This window comes from Trichoplusia ni, chromosome 28 (assembly GCF_003590095.1).
Source record: "Trichoplusia ni isolate ovarian cell line Hi5 chromosome 28, tn1, whole genome shotgun sequence".
NCBI lineage: Eukaryota > Metazoa > Arthropoda > Insecta > Lepidoptera > Noctuidae > Trichoplusia > Trichoplusia ni.
Window position 1 is genome coordinate 1,746,190 of NC_039505.1, and position 25,807 is coordinate 1,771,996.

The 25,807-nt window shown below is 35.2% G+C and overlaps 1 protein-coding gene and 1 long non-coding RNA gene across 2 annotated transcripts; both read right to left on the reverse strand.

Moving 5' to 3' along the window:
- Positions 1-3,489: 3,489 nt before the first annotated feature.
- LOC113506097 lies at positions 3,490-5,937 on the reverse strand. Its single transcript, XM_026888955.1, has 2 exons — positions 5,256-5,937; positions 3,490-4,702 (listed from the first exon to the last, which is right to left on the reverse strand). Coding segments are annotated over exons 1-2 (549 nt in total). The 5' UTR covers positions 5,258-5,937; the 3' UTR covers positions 3,490-4,155.
- Positions 5,938-23,990: 18,053 nt separating this feature from the next.
- Positions 23,991-25,506, reverse strand: LOC113506068. Its single transcript, XR_003401684.1, has 3 exons — positions 25,349-25,506; positions 25,045-25,245; positions 23,991-24,494 (listed from the first exon to the last, which is right to left on the reverse strand). It is a non-coding gene; the product is annotated as an uncharacterized LOC113506068 (long non-coding RNA).
- Positions 25,507-25,807: the final 301 nt, after the last annotated feature.

Here is a 25,807-nt window from a genome sequence, read left to right on the forward strand (position 1 = left end):
CACTTAATCTTCTATTATTAACATTGAGAGATACGGGTTGTTTGATCAACTTCATAGTGTATATTAATCTTATTTCCACCTAACGTACACTTATATACTCGTTACTATATGAACCTCATCATAGAACAAGCATGAACTTACAATTTGATGATAACGTTTAGGAAGTTGAGTACGTTTGAATAAAAGTCCATTTGTTTAGGAAATATCATTTTATTATGAATGTTCATCATAGCGTATACATTCTCTCATAATAGTAGCGTAATATATTCATTTATAGTACATAATTTATTCTAAAATAATTATTCATACATCTTTTCTATACAATAAATTAATTTAGAACAGTAGTTGTCTAGATGTGGATTACAGAATAATTAGTGCTCGTTAATTATCACTAATAAAATTAATAGATACTAAACCTATACATTTATAGATTACGTATCACTGGAATAATCTAAAAACATAGAATCACAATGACCCCAGGGTAATGTGTGAATTTGATCCTGTAGTACTTGAATTTTATCATCATTTCTATCTAAAACTTGTTTATCTACTTGTTGGGAGTATAAGACATGTTTAATTGATTTTATCATATTCATTTTACATCTTAGCGCTTTATCGGTCAGCAGAACATTGCTGTAATCATTCAATTTTAGATCATTTGTAATAGATTTGGAAACACTTTTAGCTTTTTTAATTTGAGTTTTGAGACTGTTTATAAAATATAATTTAGCTAGTAGACCAACAAATTCTATAATTAAATCATCATACATCTCATGTTTCCATAATCCGGGAACTTTTGCATTAGTTTGTGGTATGTGATAAGGATTATTTACTGCAAAATTACTAGTATCGAACTTGGTAAGATCATCATGCATATCTAGATAAAAATCAGCTGTATATATTAAATATAACAAACTATCAGTATCAGTATAGCATAGCTTTGCATTATTTCCATATTTTTTCTTTATAAAATCATAATGAAACTGGTATAAGTGTTGCTTAGAATATTCCAAAACTGTGAATCCGATATAAATCGGTCTATCTAAAACAACTTTTTCATGATATAATTCTACAGCTATAAAATTATCTGAAAATATTGATACACTTTTTAAGTTTGGTTTAGCTAACAATTTTTCAGCATCAAGATGTTTGTTTGTTTTGTTTGTTAGAGATACCACATCTCGCCATTTCGCTACTAATTTAACATCAGCTTGCTTGCGCTTATTTTCAATAGTTTTTCGAATATCGCATTATTTAATAATTTAAAAAAGTCCTTCTCAAATGCAGTTTTAGAATTTTGACGAAGTCTAGTATTAAGATCGATGTAATTTTTGAGAAAACATTCTTGTCTAAAGCTAAGTATGCAATTAATCTTTTTTAAAATCAGACCATTTTTTAAACACTCTTTTAAATGAACATAATGAATCACATAATGATGCTTATCATAAAGATTCGCAATCAATTTTTCTGATTTTCCATAAGGTGGTATTAATTTTTCAACTGCAAAAGGTAAATCTTTATGTTTGTTATGTAAATAGTTCGGATAAATCAGGTCTACTTCCAAAATATAACCGTAATCATTATCATCTGAGATAGTAATTACATCAAAGTTGCTAATTTCTTCAAGAGTTAAAAATTTGAATTCTGAGATAGGAAGCTTCTTCATCATAGCATAGCCATACAGATTATTACAATCAAGGTATATTAAATAACTGCTTGGTTCTGACTCGTTAAAATGTGGTAAGTATTTATTATTTGCTTCAGCATGACGTCGAGAACACTGTGCCAGCCCACCGCGAATTCCTTTTTCTAATAACTCATACATTTGCAAGTTACTTATTAACTCCAGTTCAGTGCCAGTATATAGAAGAATTGCATCCCAGCTTAAGCTCGGTGAAGTAACATAATAAGCTGGATCTAACTTATAGTAATGTAAGCTTGTTTCTCTAAATTTTTCGAATATGTCACATAATAAAAGTACATCACATTTTATGCATAAATCTGTATATTCACCATGAGATTTAACTTTGAAAACATTCCAGACTGTTTGAGCGTGTAAATATTCTTCATCAGTTATATGCTTCTTACACAAACTGTTATAGAAATGATGCTTTGATGGAAGTTGCGTCTCATCAAATTTGGACCAAGAATCGATATAATCATAAGGATAAAAACCCTTTTTTCTCATTAGATCAAATTTTCTTTTATCGCTAAACTCTCTTGATAAGTTTAAAAAATCGTTTTCTGATAAACTATAACTCAATGCATCTAAACTAGTACTAAGAAATTGATAAGAATCAATAAATTTTATCTGAAAAGGATGATTATATTCTTCTGTCTTTATTACTTTCGTTATTGAGAGGTATTTTTCCTTAGTTTTCGGTATTATGTTAATAGTACCTTCATACTTTGCTAATTCTTGAATGAATAAATGTGAGTCATATCCAGACAAATTATGAAAGACGACAGGAATGAATGGACAAACTCTATACATCAAATTACAATGGGAGTGCGCTGCCCCACGATACTCTGAGGTAATATGATCATGATCTCGAACTTTGTCATTAAGCAATAGTTGTTTACATATGTGACATGTATTCGAGTTCTGATAATTCATCTCTTGCTCAGCTGTTAATGGAGTCATCGACTTTTTATTACTTAAAATTCTATATATACGTTGAGCGTCTTTTATTAAATATTTAACAAATATTTCCGCACAATCTATACCTCTGTATGAGACATACTTATTTTATTCATTATTATGTGCACAGCAAATATAATAAGCAAAACATGAAGGTTGATGTATCTTTAGTTTCCGAGTGTTTAAAGAGTTACTTTCATTACAGTCAATTAACATACATTCGAAGTCAGCATAAATGATGAAATTTATTTTCTGCTGCCTTTCAAAATGTTTAAATTTCAATATAAATTTTTTTTCAGGAAAAATAGACAAAATCTTAGAACAGTTATAAGACTTGTATCTTGTTTCACTACTGAAAAATTGTAAACATGTATCACATAAATAACTTTACCTTTATAATGAGTTACTTGACGTCGTACTAGACGTATAAGATCTTTGATTAAACAATAATGTCCGACATTATTGTGTTCAATATATAGTAAATTAAAATGATGTTATCTCTTATGTTTCGATACATAAAGAGGCCCAGTTACAATATTATTTTGAAAACCATATATATTTACACATATATTTGGATTGTTTTTCTCAAACTGTTTAATATCATTCATTGTAGGTGGGAATGACATTCCTTCTATATTCAAGACTGAAGAATAATGAGGATATGAACTTGTTCTGCATACGTTATTTTTCGCTGGGTATAATGCAGCAACTATACTCCATAGAAAACAACAATCATCTTCATTTTTTATATTAATACAACTTCTAGAATGTTTAATAGCTGGTGGTAGATCTATATAAGATCCACCCCTCATAGGTGAATACTTATTTATATTAATTTCGAGATAACTCATAGAAACAAACGTCCAACCAGATTGACAGTGTTGGAACTCTGTTAATTTCTCGTTCAATGCATTCATTATTTCAGTTAATAATTCATTCAAATCAGTGTTTTTATAAATAATATTGTATTTGGTATTAAATGACTTTAGTTGCTTTTCTTCTAAAGTTGGTAGCATAAAATAGGCAAACAATTCGAAATTAACTTTTATGCAATTGTGTTTATTTAGTGATGTAGTAATCAATTCTGCTATATTGGTTTGGTGATCACTCAGGAACGCCTTTAGACCAAGGTACTCGTCTTCCTGAGTGACATTCAATCTGTATGTCATTATTCTGTTATTGAATGCTGTCGCAATAATATGAATATTTGCGAACTTGGTATTCAATAAACAGTTTGCTTTGTGTATATTAGTTCTCATATGATAGGAATACTGATTTTCTGGAATTAATATTTTACACTTGTCACAGTTTATTTTTCTGGATCTTGACTTATTAGTGAGGTGTGTAGAAGCTGTGAAACAAAGAAAAAATACAATGATAATGATTATAAAATGTAATGAAATAACCAAAAATACATTGAATTACCCTAGGAATTAAAGCTAATACAGGGATTATAATGTATATAACTATGCATCGTGTAATATAAAAAAATGTGTACAGGAATAATGAATTGATTAAGTTTCGTAGGATCCTAAGTATGACAGCGGACAATTTTTAAAATCTTTTTGGGTCGCTAAGATGAACTCTTTTATATGGTGCCAAGACTCCTTATCTTCATCCAATTTCGTTTTTATACTAGTAATAGCATACCGCCATCTATTCATCGGCATTATTTTTTTTATTTCTTCAACATCATAGATTTTTACCTCGACGTACTCGTAATATTTTCCTTCTTTCGTCTCACTAATTTGGCGAGAATAGCCCTTCGCCTGCCTTTTCGTAAAATAAGAATGTATAGGTGGGACATTACCCGTTTTGGTGGAGCTCTTAACACATTCATTTTTGTCACTGTCTTCGTTGCCGAATAATTCATTGGCCGTAACACGTGCTGGCGGAGAAATCGGGGGGATAGTCGGTTTGGACTTTTTCGAACTAGATCCTTCACCCTTCTTGTCGGATCGGTCTCTCTTCATTTTCTTGTCCTCCGACTTCCTCTTCGGCTTCACCTCCGCTTCAGACTCGTCGCTGGAGAGGAAGAGATCGTTGGCGAGTAGCTTCGACCTGTGAACGAATATTCCAATATGTCATTAGTGCACTGTAATCGATAATTTTATTTTCTACTTATGTATAGGTGTTTATGTTGATTAGGTTTCGTAGTATCTCTAAATATTTCTATGTATAAATCTAATATTGAACATTATAAAAATCGATGAAGTACGAATACAACGCTTGGTATAGAGACACATTGTCCTAACATCAAACTAGAATACTCTATCTATGCTACAGAGATAAGAAACAATGATCAGATTAACTTTATGTCACAGTTAGACTTGAAACGTTACGAGAATGGAACCCTCGACTATCCAATCTTTCATTAGCAGTCATAATGATCATTGTGCTATAGTTGAAATAAGTTAAAATAATTATGTAACTGGTACTTAGTTTCCATTTTTTTTTCAACAGAAAATAGCTTATTTTATCTGTGCAGGAATCGAACCTACATCACAGAAAAGCATCACAATAATAACGGTCAACATTCGAATACTTGAATATATCAATTAATACATTGCTCTGACTATTTAATAGTTAGATATGATTATGAATAGATACTTACATTCTTGATAGGCGCTTAGACAGGTAGCTTGATTAGGAGCTCGTAGCGTTGATCCCTTGTGGAGAGGATTCGTTCCAGAGAGGAATTGTACCGGACATTAATTTGCAACACGTTTTTATAGGCCTAAAATCACGTCATTCAATCCAAATTTGTAAAACTGCATACTTGCAAAATTGACAATTGCATACACGAGCGTACAAATCGTAGCGGTTAAGGTTTTAAGCTCACAGTGTTACTGTAGTGTCCTATACTCAATAAATGTTGTTGTCTCGTACACACGGGTAGTGGGGAGAGTTGTCAGTTACGTGCGAGCGGTGAGCGTGCGCGTTCCTCCTGATACTGGTGTGTGACCGAGCCAATAGGTAATATTAGTGACGCAGGGAGCACTACAAGTGGCGACGAGGACAAAAGTAAGTGGAATAATTCCATTATTTCATTTCACGTTCGATATTGGTCATTTAAAATAATAAAATAAAATGGGAGGTAGGATGATGTATGGTTGCGATAATTATTGGTTAGAAAAGATGAGATTGTGTTATTGATACTTGTTGTTATAAATTGTCCATGCAAAAGCATAACCTACACTTCCCGACCCTAGATCTCGTTCACATATTTATTCATACCGACTATTTCCACAAATAAAATAACATTAAGTAGATAATTGGAAATAGTTTTATGTTTTGGATGTTTGTAGCTATTTACACGAAATTAATAAGTGATTTTGTAGCTTTGCCCCTTCAAAATACGATAATGCAATGCTGACTCACGGTCAAATTAATAAAATCACACATTTAGGTTTCCGCGCTGACGTTTTGTCATCAACGGGTTATCGGAACCTAGGGTCTTGGAATACTAGGGCTATAGTCAGCATGTTGATGGTCCGGACCGGATAATTTGGCACCTGAAAATGATATTAGTATTTAATCTTTGTGGTAAAAAAAAAAAAAAAATTGTAAACATTATGATTACGAATTAGAGGTTATTATTTCATTGGTGTTATATACTAATTAAGAGTATTATGAATGTAATTACCTTGTTCGATATCATATTTTGTGTAAATAATAATTCATTAAGTATTCCGCAACTTCATAGCCGAAATCATTCTTTATTCATTAAGTTACCTATATCTTGTCAGAAGTTAGGTGTTATTAATTCAAAAGAATGTTACTCCATTATTTGATATTTTAGTACTGGTTTCGGTATGTGGAGACAAAGCGTGTGAATCATACGTGTATGTGAAGGCAGTATGAGCCAACATGAAATTGTGAATCATACGTGTGTGTGATGGCAGTATAAGCCAACATGAAATTGTGAATCATACGTGTGTGTGATGGCAGTATGAACCAACATAAAATTGTGAATCATACGTGTGTGTGATGGCAGTATGAGCCAACATGAAATTGTGAATCATACGTGTGTGTGATGGCAGTATGAGCCAACATGAAATTGTGAATCATACGTGTGTGTGATGGCAGTATGAGCCAACATGAAATTGTGAATCATACGTGTGTGTGATGGCAGTATGAACCAACATGAAATTGTGAATCATACGTGTGTGTGATGGCAGTATGAGCCAACATGAAATTGTGAATCATACGTGTGTGTGATGGCAGTATGAGCCAACATGAAATTGTGAATCATACGTGTGTGTGATGGCAGTATGAGCCGACAGGAAATTGTGAATCATACGTTCGTGTGATGGCAGTATGAGCCAACATGAAATTGTGAATCATACGTGTGTGTGATGGCAGGTTAATGAAGTTATTGCTGATGCAAGCCCAGTAGGTTTAGGAGCCGTAATTATTCAGAGACATAGACAAAGACCAAGGAATCGTACGATAACTGAACTGGAAGGTAAGTACAATCTCGGGTCAAGTCTCGGGTCTGGGTGTTTGTGGTACCTTCGTTGTATCTGAATTCCATAACACAAATGCTATAGCAACTTACTTTGGGTTCAGAACAATGTATGTGATGTTGTCCGCATTTATTATTATTTATATTTATAATATATTCTTATTCGGACAGGAGTTCAATCTCAGCACAGACCATAAACCCCTTGAATTCTTGTTTGAGAAGAGGTCAAAACCATGTGCGTGTGTAGAGCGATGGGTCCTGAGACTCCAGGCGTATAGGTAAAAAATAATATACAGACCAGGGAAAACAAATATCGCTGATCCCTTATCCAGACTTTGTAAACACGATGATGTTCCAAAGGGACGCGTGGATGATTTTGTTCAACAAATAGTCGAGCAAACATGTCCATGTGCCATCCCCTTAAAAAAGGATCAAGAAATCAAAAACATTAAACGAGGAATGTACAATAATGACTGGGATGAGTCTGTAAAGCGTTATAAAGTGTTTGAATCTGAGCCCTGCTTCTACGATAACATTCTGCTTAGAAGTGACAAAATTGTTATCCCAAGAGAATTAAGGAAAGACGTACTCAATGCTGCACACGAAGGGCATCCGAGGATAGTAGCCATGAAAAGTCGGCTGCGCACTAAAGTGTGATGGTTGCGAATCGACAAAGATGCGGAAGAAATGGTCAAAAAATGTAGCGGATGTACTCTTGTGGAATTGCAGAGTCATCCTGTACCTATGAAACGAAGGAAATTGCCTTCAGTTCCGTGGGTAGATATTGCCATAGACCTAATGGGTCCCTTGCCAAATACCGGCTTGGTTATCTTACCTCTATAACTGCTGATAATGGTGCTCAATTCGTAAGTCAGGAATTCAAAGATTTCTGCCAACAATGTAATATGCGACTATATAACACGATACCCTACTGGCCTCAGCAGAATGGGGAAGTAGAAAGGCAAAACCGAGATACTAAAGCGGTTAAAAATAAGCCAGGTTGATAAAAAAGATTTGCATGAGAGCGTCTGGGAATATCTTATGATGTACAACTCGACACCACACTCAGTACCTCCTAAAGGTAAGACTCCTTCAGGGGCTGTTTTTTTAGAAGATTAAACCGGGATAAAATCCCACCTTTTTTGGATAATGATTATAGAATTGAAGATTCGGAAGTTAGAGACAGAGATAAAAGAAAAAGGAAAAGAATATGGGGATAGAAAAAGGAAGGCACAAGAGAGAACTGAAGGGGAGACTGGAGATGTATTAGTAAGGAATGAAGAGACTGGCCAGCATCTGAGAAAGAATGTAATTCATTTGAAGAAAATAGAACTAGAGAGGAAAGTGCAACAAAACAAATTCAAAATGGGAATGGGAGTGACGGCGATTAAATTAAAAGAGTTGATTATGACATAGCAAGATAAAAGATAAAAGTGATTCAATTGATTTTAATAACGTCCAAAATTACAGAGTACATGAACATGTTAAGTTAATAAGAATTAAATAAAATTAATAATAAGGAAGGGATGTAGTGTCCTATACTCAATAAATGTTGTTATCTCGTACACACGGGTAGTGGGGAGAGTTGTCAGTTACGTGCGAGCGGTGAGCGTGCGCGCACGTCCTCCTGATACTGGTGTGTGACCGAGCCAATAGGTAATATTAGTGACGCAGGGAGCACTACAGTTACTATATAAGATAGCTTTTACGCATGTCTTCGCCCACGTTATAGTTTTAAATTATCCCACGGGAACTTAATACTGAGATAAAAAGTCCTATGTCATATTGGTTATGATCTATCTGTGTACCAAGTTTCATCGAAATCGGTTAAGTAATTTTAGAGTTTATTCGTTACAAACATACAAAAATACAAATCTCTCCTCTATATAATATCAGTGTAGATTATTATAGATAATGTAGACGAATAATGAAAATAGATACTTAATTAAATAAACAATATGAATTTAATATTTAGAAAAAAGTTTGAAGATTGTTGTTTTTGCTGAATGTTTTCGATGCCGGGCGACGGTACAAACGCTGCGGTTTGCACGCTCGCATGCAACTTCTAGACACCTAGAGGAATGAAGATATGACTAGTCAGAATCTCATATTCCGGTATGTAAGAATAAACTTGTATTTATCTTATAACTAGCTGTTTCCTGCGGTTTCACCCGCATCCCGGGGGAACTACTTCCTGTACCCGGATAAAAAGTAGCCTATGTGTTAATCCAAGTTATCTTCTATGTGTGTGCCAAATTTCATTAAAATCCGTTCAGCCGTTTGGGCGTGAAGAGGTAACAAACAAACAAACATGCAAACTTTTACATTTATAATATTAGTAGGATTTTTTTCGCAATTACTATGATACCTTATTTCAATCTAATTTTAGTTTTTATGAATATAGAAGAAGTTGAACAATTATATGAAAACGTAAAACGTGTCGATGCTCACTAATTGCAGATCGATTAAGTAAATCTTGTGTTTTATTCCAGCATAGAGGTACATCTAAGCTATTTAAAAAATAAATCAATAACAAAAAACGATTTATTTTTAATCTTTATAATAATAGCAGGTAAAAAAAGGCTTAATAGTTGTATGTCGATATTGATAAATTGTTATGATCCGTCTCCTTAAAAATAATTCAGCTACGTTGCAAGTTCGCTTACGCTGATATACTATTAACATACCATGATTTTGCTTGTCAAATCATCAGAATAAAATGTATGAAAATGATTACCGTGAACAAAAAGACAGTAGTATTATTTTATCGATATATATTTTCGATAAACAATAAAATGTTAGGCGTCGTAATGTCTGTGGTTTCAATTTCACCATACCATTTTTGTACAGATATTAACATCTAACAAAAATATACGATATTGAACTCTATGTATTAAAAGAAATAATTATATTAAAAAATATAAAAGGGGGGGTATAATAAATTGAAATCCATTTCACCTTTGCATCTGATGGTGAAGACTGATATAATTGCGGAATGTCGGTAAGTGTTCCTTTAATATATTCACTATCAATTTAAATATGTATTAACAATAGTAGTAAATAGCGTCACTGCATAATTTATTTCCACATAATCCTTTATTTCAATCGTAACGTTTGCAGTGTAACTTAAATTAATATTGCATTGTAATTTCAGGACTCGGAGGAACTCTTCAATTTCGTACCCATGAATCAACCAGTTCAACAAACCACCGGACAAAAGACGCTGGGTCTCGCTCGCAAGAGATCAAAAACAGATCAGACATTCTATCAATATATAAAGAAGCCTGTAACTCGCGGAAAGAAAATAATAAAAATAGAAATCTACTAGCTCTTGCCCGCGACTTCGTTCGCGTATAATAGCGACTTTCGGCAGAAAAGATAGCTGTGTCCGCGAATCTGTTAGCGTGTGACTCCTTCTGTTATTAAGTTAATGTATTGGTAATATTGTTTAGATCACATTTACATGAGGCTTAAACTATATTGGAAGTTGTTGCGTCCGGCACGTGAACATAAAGATTTCTAGAACTGCTAACCCGGGAAAGAGCAACGTATAACTGACCATGCGAGAAACAACTGACACCGAGATCTACTCCGGCAACACGAAAAGTCTGCCCTTGAGCTTTATTAGTTGTCATTGCATAACACACCGATACCGGGAATTGCGTTCTTTTAAATTGGAACGGAAAATTATTTGGTATAATGGGTATTCTGGGGATAAAGACGGTTTCTCCTGCATCGCAACCTGTTACAATTTGAGCGTCGATTATATTTTGTTGCAACTGGGTTACTTTCAGTCGAGTTCCATTGCAAAGTTGTGGTGGTCTTAAATTTCGGAGTAGAATAATCGGAATGCCAATTTTTAAACAAATTTCATGAGAAGGAAGTCCGGGCATATTTAAAGAATTTAAGAATTCTATCGGGTAGGTAATTAGTGGCTTCTTGTTCATCGACCATTCTATTTATTGATCTATTTTACTTTGCTTTCCCCCTGTAGATTTGACAGTATTTTGTTATTAATCTCAAATGCCTGATCATTGCGAGGAGTTAAAATGGATCTTTCGCTGAGCCAAGTATTGTCCCTATTTAATATATTTGTCACCGTAAACCGACGATATCAGATGTGTTTGAGATTGAACTATACAACATAATTCAGGCGTCAAAATAAGTTTTCCTTGGTGTAGTTGTGGATAGGTACCTCCACCAATCTTTAATAATGTATTAGAAAATTGACTATTATCTGGATTATCTCCAGTTCTCACTCGCATGTTTATAGTTAAATGCATCGATTGTATATCACGCCACAAATAAGAGCTTTTCAGGCAAGCCCTAACCTCATCAGCTCGGGTTCCCCGTAGTATTACCGGTAAGGTTTGTCGGAAATCACCACAAAATAAAACTGATACCGCCCATTGGTCGATCATTTTGTTTTATATCCCTTAAAGTTCTGTCTACCGCTTCTACTCCTTTTCGATGGGCCATCGTACACTCATCCCATATGATTAAATTACACTCGCGTAATACCTTAGCTTTGTCGCTATTGCTTGAAATACTACAAGTTGGACTTTCCGTGCGATCTAAATCAATTGGTATTTTAAACATAGTGTGAGCAGTTTTACCTCCTGGTAGCAATTTTGCAGCTATCCCTAATGAAGCCACGGCAAGAGCAATTTTACCCTGGTTTCGAACGGAAGCTAATATTAATTTAGTAACCATATTGTCCCCAAATTATTTTGAACACTCTCGCACATGCGATCATAGACTGAACGTTGTTCTGCAGTCATCATTGGGACACCGCTTTCTAATATCGTCAGCAGTTCCATTGGGTTGTAACCAATCTCTGCGGAATATTCCCTTTTAGTAACGTCTCCGACTGAGGTTGGTGTTGGCAATTTTGGCAAACCATATTCACATAGTAATTTACCGCCTACTGCTGTTAAGTCATCCTGAAGAGCCAATAAACACTGATTTATAGCAAGATCACGGACGTTATCATTAGTTGTGCCTTCATCATTGTGAGATATATTCCTAAGAAAGTCTTCTGCAAGTTTTTCTTTATATTTTTCCCATAATTGTATAGCATCTGACAAATTACAAAATGTTAGTAATGTTACAAATAAATGGCGTAACCATCGTGGATTATCACTAATACAGGATTCTGCTAAAGCGTCATCCCAATGCTGATCATTTTCAAGCAAATGACGCGCTTGGCAAGCTTTTCTAAAATTTATAAATGAGGTTGGTCCTCGCACTGTGTGTAATAATAATCGCAAATAGAAACACTCAGCGTTGTTAGGATGAACGGTATACACTCTACCAAGAACATGTTCTTTGAAAATACCTGACTCGCCACCTACAGGCCTGCCACGGCGTCTCCGATTAAAGACACCTGGTTGCTTATTGTAGGTATAATACGATGGAACTTCCTCATACAAAAGAGATTTTGCAAAATCATCAGTTTGGCAAAGTCGAAAGAATGCTAATAAAGTTGTTTGTGTAGGGTTCTCTAATCGTTCTGTAACATTTTCGGCGTTGAAATATATACGTTGACCGCCTTCAAGATGAACATCTAGATGAGTCACAGGTGGATATCTTTCGTGAATGTTGAAACTTAAGATCCGCCGCACAGCTTCTGAAGAACTAATATATCTGCCTGACTGAAATCTAGTAATTTCATTATGTTCATTTCTCAACGCAAATGTAGCGTGGTCACTGCCCTTATTAATGTACTTACAAATATATTTTATTGACTCTACACTATTACACATTTCAACATTTATGTGAGTTTGAAATGTTCTAGACAACACAGGCGAATACGGAACGACCCACCTATTATCTAAAGTTACCTGTTGTCTAGACACTCGTTTTTCAACAGTAAAACCACCATTGTCTCTTCAACGACGACGATATAATGGGTATCCATCATGTCCTGTTACAGTTTCATCCACTAAGCATTTTGGATATCTTTTAGTGCAACGACCGTCTTGCATGCAAGTAGGATTCCCGTTAAATGCACCACATGGACCATGTATCATATGGGTTTTAACAATGTCGTATAGCACGCGATCTGCAATCGGACTTGGAATTTCAGCACTGATTAAACTGTCTACATCATTAGGTCGAACCTCATCTTTTACCCATAGCAGGATATGTGCGTGAGGTAAGCCGCGTTTTTGCCATTCAACACTATACATATAACACAATACTTCTCCAAAAATGTTATCTTTGGTAAGTAGATCTATCATTAATTTTAATTTTAAATGAAAAACTCTTGCGATGATATCATGGCGTTCATGCGGTGCTTGACCCTCAAGAAGCTCCTGAGTGATTTCATCCCACTTAGGATTGGTAGTTACTGTAATAAATAAGTCGGGACGTCCATATTTTCTTACGTAACAAAAAGCATCTTGAGTACGTTCGTGCATGTACCGTGGACCATCAGTAAAAAAGAGGGTAAAATAACTAAACGGCCCATATTCACCGTATCATTATCTTGCTGCATGGCGTCGCGAAGGTGTACGTATTCTTCAGCGCGTAGCTGCCTTTGATTAGATCGTAAGTAAACTAACCTTTCGGTTTCAATTTTTGCATACATGTCAACAATAAACTGATTGAAGAAGCCACGAAAACGTTGAAAGTATACAAACCTATTCCGTCTCACTTGCAAGTGGTAACAATAAAATTGAAGGCATGAAATCTTTTTATTATAATTAGGTGCACCTGTATGCGGATCAGTTTGGTATAATAACCATCTTCCCCTCGACAACATATCAGACGATATTGCAAACTGTCATAAGCCCTGTAGGTTTCGTAAATACGTTGCAAACGATTGTCTCTGGACCGGATAACAATATCACGCCTATCACATTCTTGGTCGACCAATACCACAGCAACTTCATTTGTGGATGGAGCATTATAACGCCTAGGATGTTCCTGAGTTGGACGCCTATCGGCATTTATAACAATTTTATAATCGCTATCATCATATCGAAGAAGAGCTTCTAGTGCCGATTTAAAACTGCATACATATGAATCAACCTGATGCAACATGTCTTGAAGTTGTGAAATTAGTTCAATATTAAATTCGGGAAATATTGATTTCTTATATTCGACTGTTCGTTGTAGTCGGATACAAAATATATTCGAAGAAACTTAGGTTGGTCTTCAGGCAAAAGGGATCCTATCAAATGGTAAACATGACCTTGTACCTTAAAAGTAGGCATGAAAGGACCTTTTGAGATTTGTTGAGCACCAAAGGATGTCATTTGAAACGCACTATTATAAGTGCGAATATTGTCTAAGAACTGTTTAGATTGCTCATGTTCCCCTAAAAGTAGTGATTTCAATGGTTCCGGCGAGTCTGCGAAAGAAGGCAAATTTATTTTGCCTCCAGAACAACAGAAACCAGCCGACTCCTTACTCCACTTTGAAGCATTACAAAAAACACATACTACATTCATATTGCCTATTAAAGAAGATGATCTGTAATCAATTGCGAGGTTATAAGCAAACCCACTTTTATATTTGTCGGACCACGCCACCGAAATTCTTGATTGATCATCTATGTGTAAATCTAAGTTATTAAGACTATGTCGAAATCTGTCTGAGGTAAGACGGGCCTCTCGCTGTTCGTCCGTTTCAAGAGACCGAATATTTTCGATTCTTAATCTTTCATTAGACAAACTTATTAATCGATCTTGTTTCAAAGAATTGTAATGTTCACGTACCGACTCTATTCGTTGTACATGCTCATGTTCATCTTCAAGAGATCGAATAATATTATGGTGCACCCTATCATTTGTCAATTCTCGAGATAAAATATGATGTTCGCGATCAGCTGTAAGCCGTAGTTCCCTTTCAGTGAAGGTTTCTGACTCACGAAACAATGTATGACGTTCTCGGTCAGCTGAGAGCCGTAGTTCTCGTTGTGAAGCAGTTTCAGCTTCTCGGGATAACACATGTTGTTCTCGGTCAATAGTAAGCCTAAGTTCTCGTTGAGAAAAGCTTTGAGACGCACGTGATGTAGCTCGTCTCGCTCTGTCAGCTGCTAATCGCATCTCTCTCTCTGGAGAGCTTGCATTGGCTCGAGAAGTTGAGGCACTAACTCTCATAGAGTTTAACCGATGTGCTTTTTCCTCTGCTGATTCTTGAGAACGCGCATTTTTCATCCTCTTAGCATCTCTCGAATTTCGAGATAAAGATGGTCGTTTTTTAGGTGGCATTTTGTATTTTTAATTAACGGTATATTAAATATAGCTGTTGCCCGCGACTTCGTCCCCGTGGGTAGAAGATATAAGTTATGATTCATACCTGCCCTGTTTTTTTTACATTTTCCATTGTATTTTCGCTCCTATTAGTCGCAGCGTGATGGTTTATAGCCTAAAGCCTTCCTTGATGAATGGTCTATTCAACACAAAAATATTTTTTCAATTTGGACCAGTGGTTCCTGAGATTAGCGCGTTCAAACAAACAAACAAACTCTTCAGCTTTATATATTAGTATATAGATTTGTATTTTTAATTAACGGTATATTAAATATAGCTGTTGCCCGCGACTTCGTCCCCGTGGGTAGAAGATATAAGTTATGATTCATACCTGCCCTGTTTTTTTTACATTTTCCATTGTATCTTCGCTCCTATTAGTCGCAGCGTGATGGTTTATAGCCTAAAGCCTTCCTTGATGAATGGTCTATTCAACACAAAAATATTTTTTCAATTTGGACCAGTGGTTCCTGAGATTAGCGCGTTCAAACAAACAAACAAACTCTTCAGCTTTATATATTAGTATATAGATTTGTATTTTTAATTAACGGTATATTAAATATAGCTGTTGCCCGCTACTTCGTCCCCGTGGGTAGAAGATATAACACCTGCCCTGTTTTTTTTACATTTTCCATTGTATCTTAGCTCCTATTAGTCGCAGCGTGATGGTTTATAGCCTAAAGCCTTCCTTGATGAATGGTCTATTCAACACAAAAATATTTTTTCAATTTGGACCAGTAGTTCCTGAGATTAGCGCGTTCAAACAAACAAACAAACAAACAAACATTAGTAACATTAGTATAGAAGTATAGATAACGCACATGTCTTGGAAGACATGGCACTATACCACGGAGCGCGCCTGTTAGTGATGTGAGCTTGTGTTTGATTTTCTCTATATGTGGTTTCCACGTTAATTGATCATCTAGAATAAGACCAAGATACTTTTCTTGATGAACTCTCTTTAGAATTTGACCATCAATATGTAAATTACTGTGCGGTCCAATAGTTTTGTTTTTTGCTGCAAATATAATATAATTTGTTTTAGACGCGTTTACAGTCAGTAAGTTTGATTTAAGCCAACTTTGTAAGAGATTTAGATCATGCTGAGCTTGTTCTACAGGGTGTAAGGAACACCGTACCACCAAAGTCGCATAATGACTTTAAAATAACGTGTTAATTAATATTAAAGAAGTCGCTACCGTCGGAGATTAATATTTATAGATTTAGTCATTTTTGAGCACGCAATGAATTGGTTACCGCGCGATCCTTACGCTCAGCGTACGTACTTACACGAACTGTAATGTGGTAGGAGGGCGACACTCGGCGACACGATCGAAACATTCGAAACGCGCGCGCATTTTATAAAAATGTTGTGATGTAACGAAAAACAATCACAAAAAAAATACCAATCAATTTACACTATTCTGACTTCAATCTGTGTCTTGTGTATTATTAAATCAAACCTACTCTTACCTTAATCTCGCTCACTTCTAACCAGATAAGGTTCGAAATGTCCGCCATCTACGTGCACACAAATTTTGGCGCGGCGAAAAATCTGCTGCTGAACCCGGGGCAAAAAGTACCGCGTCCAGGAAATGTTCATCGCGAGACTTGCATTGCCACGTGCTTCGCCATAACACATTAGCATGTTGCCATTCTCCCGGGCGGTAAAATAACCTATCGAGCTACTAGGATCGTAATTTAAATAATACACACACAACACACGCACTTATATCACTTAACACAATAAAATTGTCTGCCTACACGATAATTAGTCCGCGAATTACCCGATTGCACATGCACATTCGATTAGCGTAAGGAACCAACTGAGTAAAAATAGGTACTATTTTGAAAAAAAGCCGAACTTTCGGTTTTACCTATGAGTAGTGTTGGACCTAGGTACCTATGATTCTTTATCGATAAATTACATGAGGTCGAAGTGAATATCGTAAAATTATTCTTGACAATAAAGTACTTAACTTAAACCTTTAAAATTGATTAATCACAAAATGTACTTTTGTGTAAGAACATAATTGTTTTATGTGACTGGAATAATTATTCAGCAGTTCGTAGGAAAAAAAATGATAAAATTTTTTAGGCAGGAATTTCATTAGTAGATGATGGATATTAGTAACAAAACAGAGTTTAATTTTAGAAAAAATAAATTATTGTTTATAACAACATGTTTTAAAACTACAGAATTCTAAACAATAACAAACTGTTAATAATAAAAGGTTTTAATAAATTTCGTAGTACGATAAGTTGATAAACGCTGAGAAAGTGATTTTTTATTTTATAACATGGAACCCGTGTAACAAAAATCGATGTACTATTTTATCCAGTGTCACAGGTACGTCACTCGCCGATACCGCTGTAGGTGTTTGTCGGCGCGCTGGCGGTGTCGACAAAGGCGGCTAGCGGTGCCTACAAAGCGCGCGGCTTTTTTTAAAGGAATAGTAGGCAGGATTACGAATAATGAGTGCGAGTGCGCGCGCAATAGTTGCACTACCTCTTACGGTTGACGCTCATGTATTGGTTCGGTTTTGACGTCACTTTCGGTTAGATTTGCGAGAGAGCGATGACCGACGAGTACCTTTACGAATCAGCTGATCGGGAGCAGTTTTTAGTGTTTCATTTACATTGCCTTTTTTCGTGAAAACGGCTTAATAATTACTTTCGTTATGAAAATATTATTGAAATATGTAGGAAAAATGATTTTATGACACATAAAATTAAAAAAATGCGAAAAAAAAATGCAATTTTCATGAAAAGACCGATGAAAAATTCCAACGCAGTGGGGTCTGGAATCATGTCTAGAACTCCAGGTCCCCATAACCGACACGATGTCCCTTACACCCTGTATAATTAAACCTATAGAGGTACCTGAGTAAAATAAACTTGTGTCGTCAGCGTACAGTGCTATATCCCCATTTAAACCGATTTCATGGATGCTATTAAACTAGATTAGAAATAATAACGGTCCGAGGATGGAGCCCTGGGGAACTTCGTAAGTGATTTTTTGAGGTCCACTTTGGACTTCTCCGATTTTTACAATTTGGTATCTATTACTAAGATATGATTTTAACACTTTAAAAGCTGATCCTGAGATACCTAGATGATATAGTTTCAACAATAGTATAGCATGACTGACAGTATCAAAGGCTTTTTTCAAATCTACAAATACTCCTAGTGTAATTTTTTTACTATCGATACTGGATTTAATTTTTGTTACTAGATCGGTTGCAGCTGTAACCGTGTTTGACTTTGGTCGAAACCCATATTGTTTTTCATATAAGAACTTCTTAGATTTTAGAAACGCACTAAGTCGGTTGTGTATTATTTTTTCAAACACTTTTGATAGTATTGGTAGTACCGATATTGGTCGGTAGTTACCTGGGTCTGATTTGCTTCCCGACTTGTGTATGGGGCTGACTTTTGCAACTTTTAAGGACTGTGGAAAGTTTCCTTCTGTTAGGCACCTATTGATACAGAGTGTCAAGTTTTCCGCTATTTGATCTTTAATGCATTTTATCATTTTTGTAGTCATTCCGTCGATACCGGCGCTAGTGTTTACATCTAAGTTTTCAATTATTTTAAGTACCTCTGCAATATTAGTAGGTTCAAAATGTGTTAGGTTGGCCCCACTATCTATTCTGCTTACTGTAACTGGGTACTTGTAAGGCTTGATTATTATGATACGATTTTTGAATTTTGCTAGCTAGCTGTGCCCCTATGTTTGAGAAAAACAAGTTAAAGCACTCACAGATTTCCTTTGCATCATTAATTTGGCCTGCTGGTGTTTCTAATTTTACAAGAGTGGAGTTTTGTTTTATTTTATTGCTAGCCAAATTATTAATCAGTTGCCACATTTTAAGAGAACTTTTTTCGCAATCTTTAAAGGCTTTGTAATAGTACTGATTCTTGGTTGATTGAATTTCTTTATACACAAGATTCTTCTGCTGTAGGAACTCGTCTTCTATCTCTTTGTCTTCAGGTGAGGAATGTTTCAATTTATGCCACAGTATATTTCTTTTATTTATGGACGTTATAAGCTTATTGTTGATCCAGTCTTGTCTTGGCCTGTTTAGAATTTTAGTCTTAATTGTTTTATTTTTAGCAATAGCATCCAATAGGTATTTTTCCAGAACTGTGAAATCATTTTGTGCATATAATAGCGATGAAGATAAGGTGTGTTCTTTTATAGTTTTGTATAGATTTCCATAATTGATAGCCTCGTATGTTACTCTTTTAGGTCTTTCGGGTGTTATTCTGTTTACCTCGAAGTAAATTTGTTTGTGATCTGACATGGCGCTCTCCATTAGAGCCATATGAAAATTATTATCTTTTAGAGTTGTACATACATGATCTATTATTGTCTTTGTAGTTTTAGTCATTCGGGTGCAGTGCGTCTTGTCAATTTTATTAAGTACTAGCTGTTGCCCGCGACTTCGTTCCCGTGGGTAGAAGAAGATGTAAGTTATGATTTATACCCGTCCTGTTTTTTTTCACATTTTCCATTGTATCTTCGCTCCTATTAGTCGCAGCGTGATGGTTTATAGCCTAAAACCTTCCTCGATTAATTGTCTACTCAACACAAAAAGAATTTTTCAATTTGGACCAGTAGTTCTTGAGATTAGCGCGTTCAAACAAACAAACAAACAAACAAACTCTTCAGGTTTATATATTAGTATAGATTCTTAGCCCGTTTTCTTTTAGCACAGTCTTATATTCTTTAACCCATTTGGGACCAAAATGAAACTACAGAAGATAATTTAATGCAACTTTTATTATTTGAAAGATATTAGAGTATAGAAGAAAGTTGTGAAAAAAAAACCTTAAAAAAAATATTCTTGATTATGAAAAAAAAAGGCGTCCTCAAATGGGGACAATGGTATCATGCGGTATGAAAAGTTTCAAACATATTTATTCTATACATAGGGTCTTCAAACATAATTTACACTGCCAGCAAGCTTTTGCGTGACAGACGGTGCACCGTAACTGTTTCACAAGCTTTCGAGGAGAATGGCCACCGCGTTGGTATTGCAGACTCGGTAAATTTGAAGCTGATGGACGAGATTTATTTTGCGTATGGCGCAAATTATGCCGGGCTATCTACCGACAAAATTGTATTTGATCCATTCGGTCTTCTTTTTGTGAACTCATAATATGTAACCGCCAAGCATTTGATATAGTTACATCCAGCATGTAGGTGAATAAAACCCACCACCATTTTTTACCACGTAGTGATACTCGGTAGAGGGAAATGGACTGGTCTGCTTGATCTACACCACCCATACCAGCGTTGTAACTTTGAAAAACATATGGAATAGCAACATCCACCTTCTGCCTGCTTCTTTTGCGAAACACTTTCTGCACTATGAAATGCATCATAGTTTGGTTGGCACTTGTGCCAACGCGGTTCTTGACCTTCTACACGTTTTCTTTGTAATGTAGAGAAAGGCTCATCATCATCCTCATCCCACTGCGGAGAGTGATCTACATTTTCACGTACAAAAACCTCTATTCGCCCTGGAACATCTCGTGGTAAATCATTTTGTACAAGCTCATCCTCATCACCCCCTTCTTCATCGGTAAGACAGCTTGGTTCAGGTGGAATAGTGACTAACTCGTACTCCTCGTCATCATCAGAGTCATTTACCAATGCTGCGAGTGCATCTTCTAGCCCTTTGTATTCGTCAGACCTCGTAAACACTCTTTTCGACATGTCTATCAGCAATTTATTCCTGAATAAACCAACAACTATTAGTACTGATATGTGCCCGCTGTCCCCGTTTGGGGACACCGACTAAACAACAAAAAATTTACTAAATTACAATGTAAAAATAATAGTTTTTTTTGTGTAAATCTATATTTAAATAAACGACAAGTAGAAATTTACCTCAACTGTATTTATTATTATATTCAATAAAAAAATAAATGTACTTAGGTTTTTGGTGATGATGGAATATGTAAAAACTAAATTCGCAACCGAAAAATTAATAAATTTAGGAGCTAATTCAAGAACAGCAACTTCTTTTCTAATAGATACTACACTGACGTTTTAATTGGTGAGATAAAATACAAAACTACCCTTATCATAGAAAAAATAACCTTACATATATGGCCGTGCCCATATGGGAACGGCAGTCTCAAATGGGTTAATAGATTTTTCTTTACTTAATAGATTCAAATTAAAATCTCCAAACATTATAATCCTTTTTCTTTTCATTATGTGATTAGTATATATTTCAAGAAACTTTTTTACATTAGCTGCAGGCTGTTTGTAGACGACTCCAATGTCTAAAGAAAGTCTGTCCAGGTGTATCCATAGAAAGTGATTGTTATCTTCGGAATGCTCTTCTATTAATTCATGTTTTAGTTCATTGTGCACATATATTGAAACTCCACCGCCCCTTGAAGAAGTTCTGTAGTTGTAATAGTGTGTATAATTTGGTAATTTTTGCCTTAAGGCTTCATTTTCATCCTTTATCCACGTTTCAACCAGTAATATTACATGTATAGTGCACTTAAACGTTTGTATGATACATTGTATTTCATCAAGTTTTCCTGGCGCAACAATACTGCGTACATTTGCGTAGAAGAAGCTTATTGATTTTTTCTTAGTTGTGATATTTGTTAGTTTGTATGTAATTGAGTTTTGTTTTGTTTCAAGTTTTACTAGTTTTTTGGCTGCTCTGTAACTATTTTAGGTGTTCCCTTTGAAAATTTTATTACTAGATTCGTTTCTCCGTTATCTTTTCTTTGTTGTAATTCGTCTCTCAGTTTTTTCATGAATTTTTGCTGTTGAGGAGTCTGATCGGAGTAAATTCTCACACCATCTGCGTTCAGGTTAGCTTTATTTCGTAGTATAGCCTTTGCAATGTCCTGGGACGAAAAACATAGTTTAACTGGTCGCATTTTCTTCGTATCATATTTTCCGAGTCGTAATACTTTTACTGCTTTAGGACAATCCGGGTATATGGTGTTTATAATTTTTGCTGTTTCATCCCTATCTGTTTCGCGTCTCTCTTCACTGCTACTTATACATTGCTCAGGAATGCCTACAATAATAATATTCTTACTACGTTCAGCTCGATCTTGAAATTCCTCAAAGAGATCTTCATAAACAGTCTGTGGGGTTGTCTGTGGATATGCCGATACTGAAGAAACAGATTTTAATTGGAGGACGTCATTTTGGAGGGATGATATTTTTCCTTCGTTTTCTTTAACAGTGTCCGTCAGTGCACTAACTTGCGTTTTGATACTTTTGTTTTCAGCCATTAATTCTTCGGTTGTAGTCTTCATGTTTTTTCCTTTTCGATGGGCCATCGTACACTCATCCCATATGATTAAATTACACTCGCGTAATACCTTAGCTTTGTCGCTATTGCTTGAAATACTACAGGTTGGACTTTCCGTGCGATCTAAATCAATTGGTATTTTAAACATAGTGTGAGCAGTTTTACCTCCTGGTAGCAATTTTGCAGCTATCCCTAATGAAGCCACGGCAAGAGCAATTTTACCCTGGTTTCGAACGGAAGCTAATATTAATTTAGTAACCATATTGTCCCCAAATTATTTTGAACACTCTCGCACATGCGATCATAGACTGAACGTTGTTCTGCAGTCATCATTGGGACACCGCTTTCTAATATCGTCAGCAGTTCCATTGGGTAGTAACCAATCTCTGCGGAATATTCCCTTTTAGCAACGTCTCCGACTGAGGTTGGTGTTGGCAATTTGGCAAACCATATTCACATAGTAATTTACCGCCTACTGCTGTTAAGTCATCCTGAAGAGCCAATAAACACTGATTTATAGCAAGATCACGGACGTTATCATTAGTTGTGCCTTCATCATTGTGAGATATATTCCTAAGAAAGTCTCTCTGCAAGTTTTTCTTTATATTTTTCCCATAATTGTATAGCATCTGACAAATTACAAAATGTTAGTAATGTTACAAATAAATGGCGTAACCATCGTGGATTATCACTAATACAGGATTCTGCTAAAGCGTCATCCCAATGCTGATCATTTTCAAGCAAATGACGCGCTTGGCAAGCTTTTCTAAAAGGACATGGCCGGAAATTGTATGAACCTGTGCCCCAGCATGTACACTAATAAAATCTACGTCAATTAATAGTAAACATCGTCAGAAACAAAAATAAAAAAGATTTATTTTGCTCGGCAGTCGCTGACAAAAGTTATGAAGGTTTAAAGTTAAGTAAGGTTAGGTTGAAAGTTAAACTATGGTTAAAGCACTTTTATGTTTCTGGTATATAAATATTTAATCTAGACCTTTAATATTCATAATACAATCACTTGAACACTGAGAGCAGCATTATTTTTCAATTTGAGTAAATCTATTTATTGGAAGTTAGAACAATATTACACAATATTATTCTACTGATAACATTTTGGATTAGACAGCAAATAAAAGAAATTAAATTGTTGAAACATTTAATATTAATAAAACATTATAAAACGCGGCTGGTGAAAAGACAGCTTCTTGGTATCTCGTCCATACCAAGTACCAAAGAATTGTCATAATGTGAGCACAACATCCAACAGTCCGGTTGCCAGATACACAATTACACCAATAACTTAAGATACCATTTCTAGGTTGGTCTTCAAATGAGGGAAGCTCGTCATATAAAAAATACGTGTGATATTCACGCCTGGGCGTATGTCTCGATTTAATACGTCCTCTTAATAGAAGAGGATGATTTCCTTCAATTTCAAGTGCTGCGAAAGTATTTGTTAAACTTGAGTTCTCCAATAATAACTCCCATTCATTAGAATGCGCATAAAGCTTATTATAAAACAGCAAGGCTGATTTAATTAAGGTAGGCACTAAATAACCTGCACTTTGCTGACCATCAAATATGCATCGCCTAGATGTATTAGCACAACATCTATAATTAGGTAGGGCAATTGATGAAACATCTTGACCTGGGCCAAGATGAAGTTGTGGGGCAAGTGGTGGAGGAATTGGTATTTGCATATTTTGATCAGGTTGGTGATCTTCTAAGGCGTCAAAACGGTTGGAATTAGTAATAATTCTTCGGCTCACTTCTCTGTTAGCTCTCATGTAACAACCATGACATAAAAAGTTGGCTGCTCTAACCTGAAAAAAAAAGATGAAGCTAATACCACTCACACTTGACAATCAAAAGCTTAACTTTCTATATTTGTAAACTTAAATGTATGTACATAACAATATAATTATTTTATTGCCAACATCAAAGCAAGACACATATTACAAAATAAAATACCCCGTCTCATCTCTGTCAATCAAACAGATACTCATACAGTTTTTACCAATATATAGAGTGATTAATGAGGAAGGTGAAAGTATATAATACATCCATATTATAGCATAGAAATACAGAGTTCCAAAGATTTGTAAAATCCATGTGGAGTCAGAGTAAATCACTAGTTATCTAAATAAGGCTAGTAAAGACTTGTCCTAACTGATTCTGAATTGAAAATATTCCTCATTAATAATAATTAATATAAAATCAGCATTAAATATTACTTTATAGTAACTATATTGACTCGCCTGTTACATTTTGAATTAGAACTTCAAATAAGTTTAAATTATTTAATGTGATTAACTACACTATTAAAACTGTAACAATTATTCACATGTAGATATTTAAAAACGTACTACTTACATGTCATCATGTAAGTACTGCCACAGTGATACAACTGAGGCCGGAGGGCTTCCCTCCAGAATTTCGTGTCTTTTGGCATGTGTAACTGATTTACCACAGCCATACATTGATATGACCGAGTTGTCTTTCACTGGAATTCGTTGCAAGACATCTTGATATCTTGTCATAACACGCACCACAGACGTGGCTATGAGATGATAACTGTGAAGGTAAAATAAGTATCTTTATTAGTCTTGAGATTATAGATAGGTATTTAAATAATATGAATGCTGTAGAAAAAAGATTTAATGATGCCACAACATACCTCGAATGTTAACCACTCCGATAAAAGACCAGTCATATCGGGAGGTACGCTGATACGTTCTCCGATTGTGATCCGGTTGTAAAAGGTCCATTTTCCTTAAGTATACACAGTACTAGTTAGTGGAGCACTCACGTGGGGCTACGACATATTATAAACGAAAAAACAAACCGGCCGTTTATTGTTTACAAATTATGTGAGAATGTGATTTGACATTGACATTGGACGTTCGATATTCATCACTTCAATGTTGTCAGCACAAAAGTGACTATCTTCCTTTGTACGCGAACTTCGTTTTATTTACTTAATAATATTTAGGGTTTCATTTATTTAAATAAATCAGAAAGCTTAAAAAAAATATGTGTTATGTAAGTTATAATTAATTATGAACATATTACATTTTAAGCTCGATGTCTATAGTGACGGACTTTCCCTACTTTGTTCTTTGTGAATATTATATGG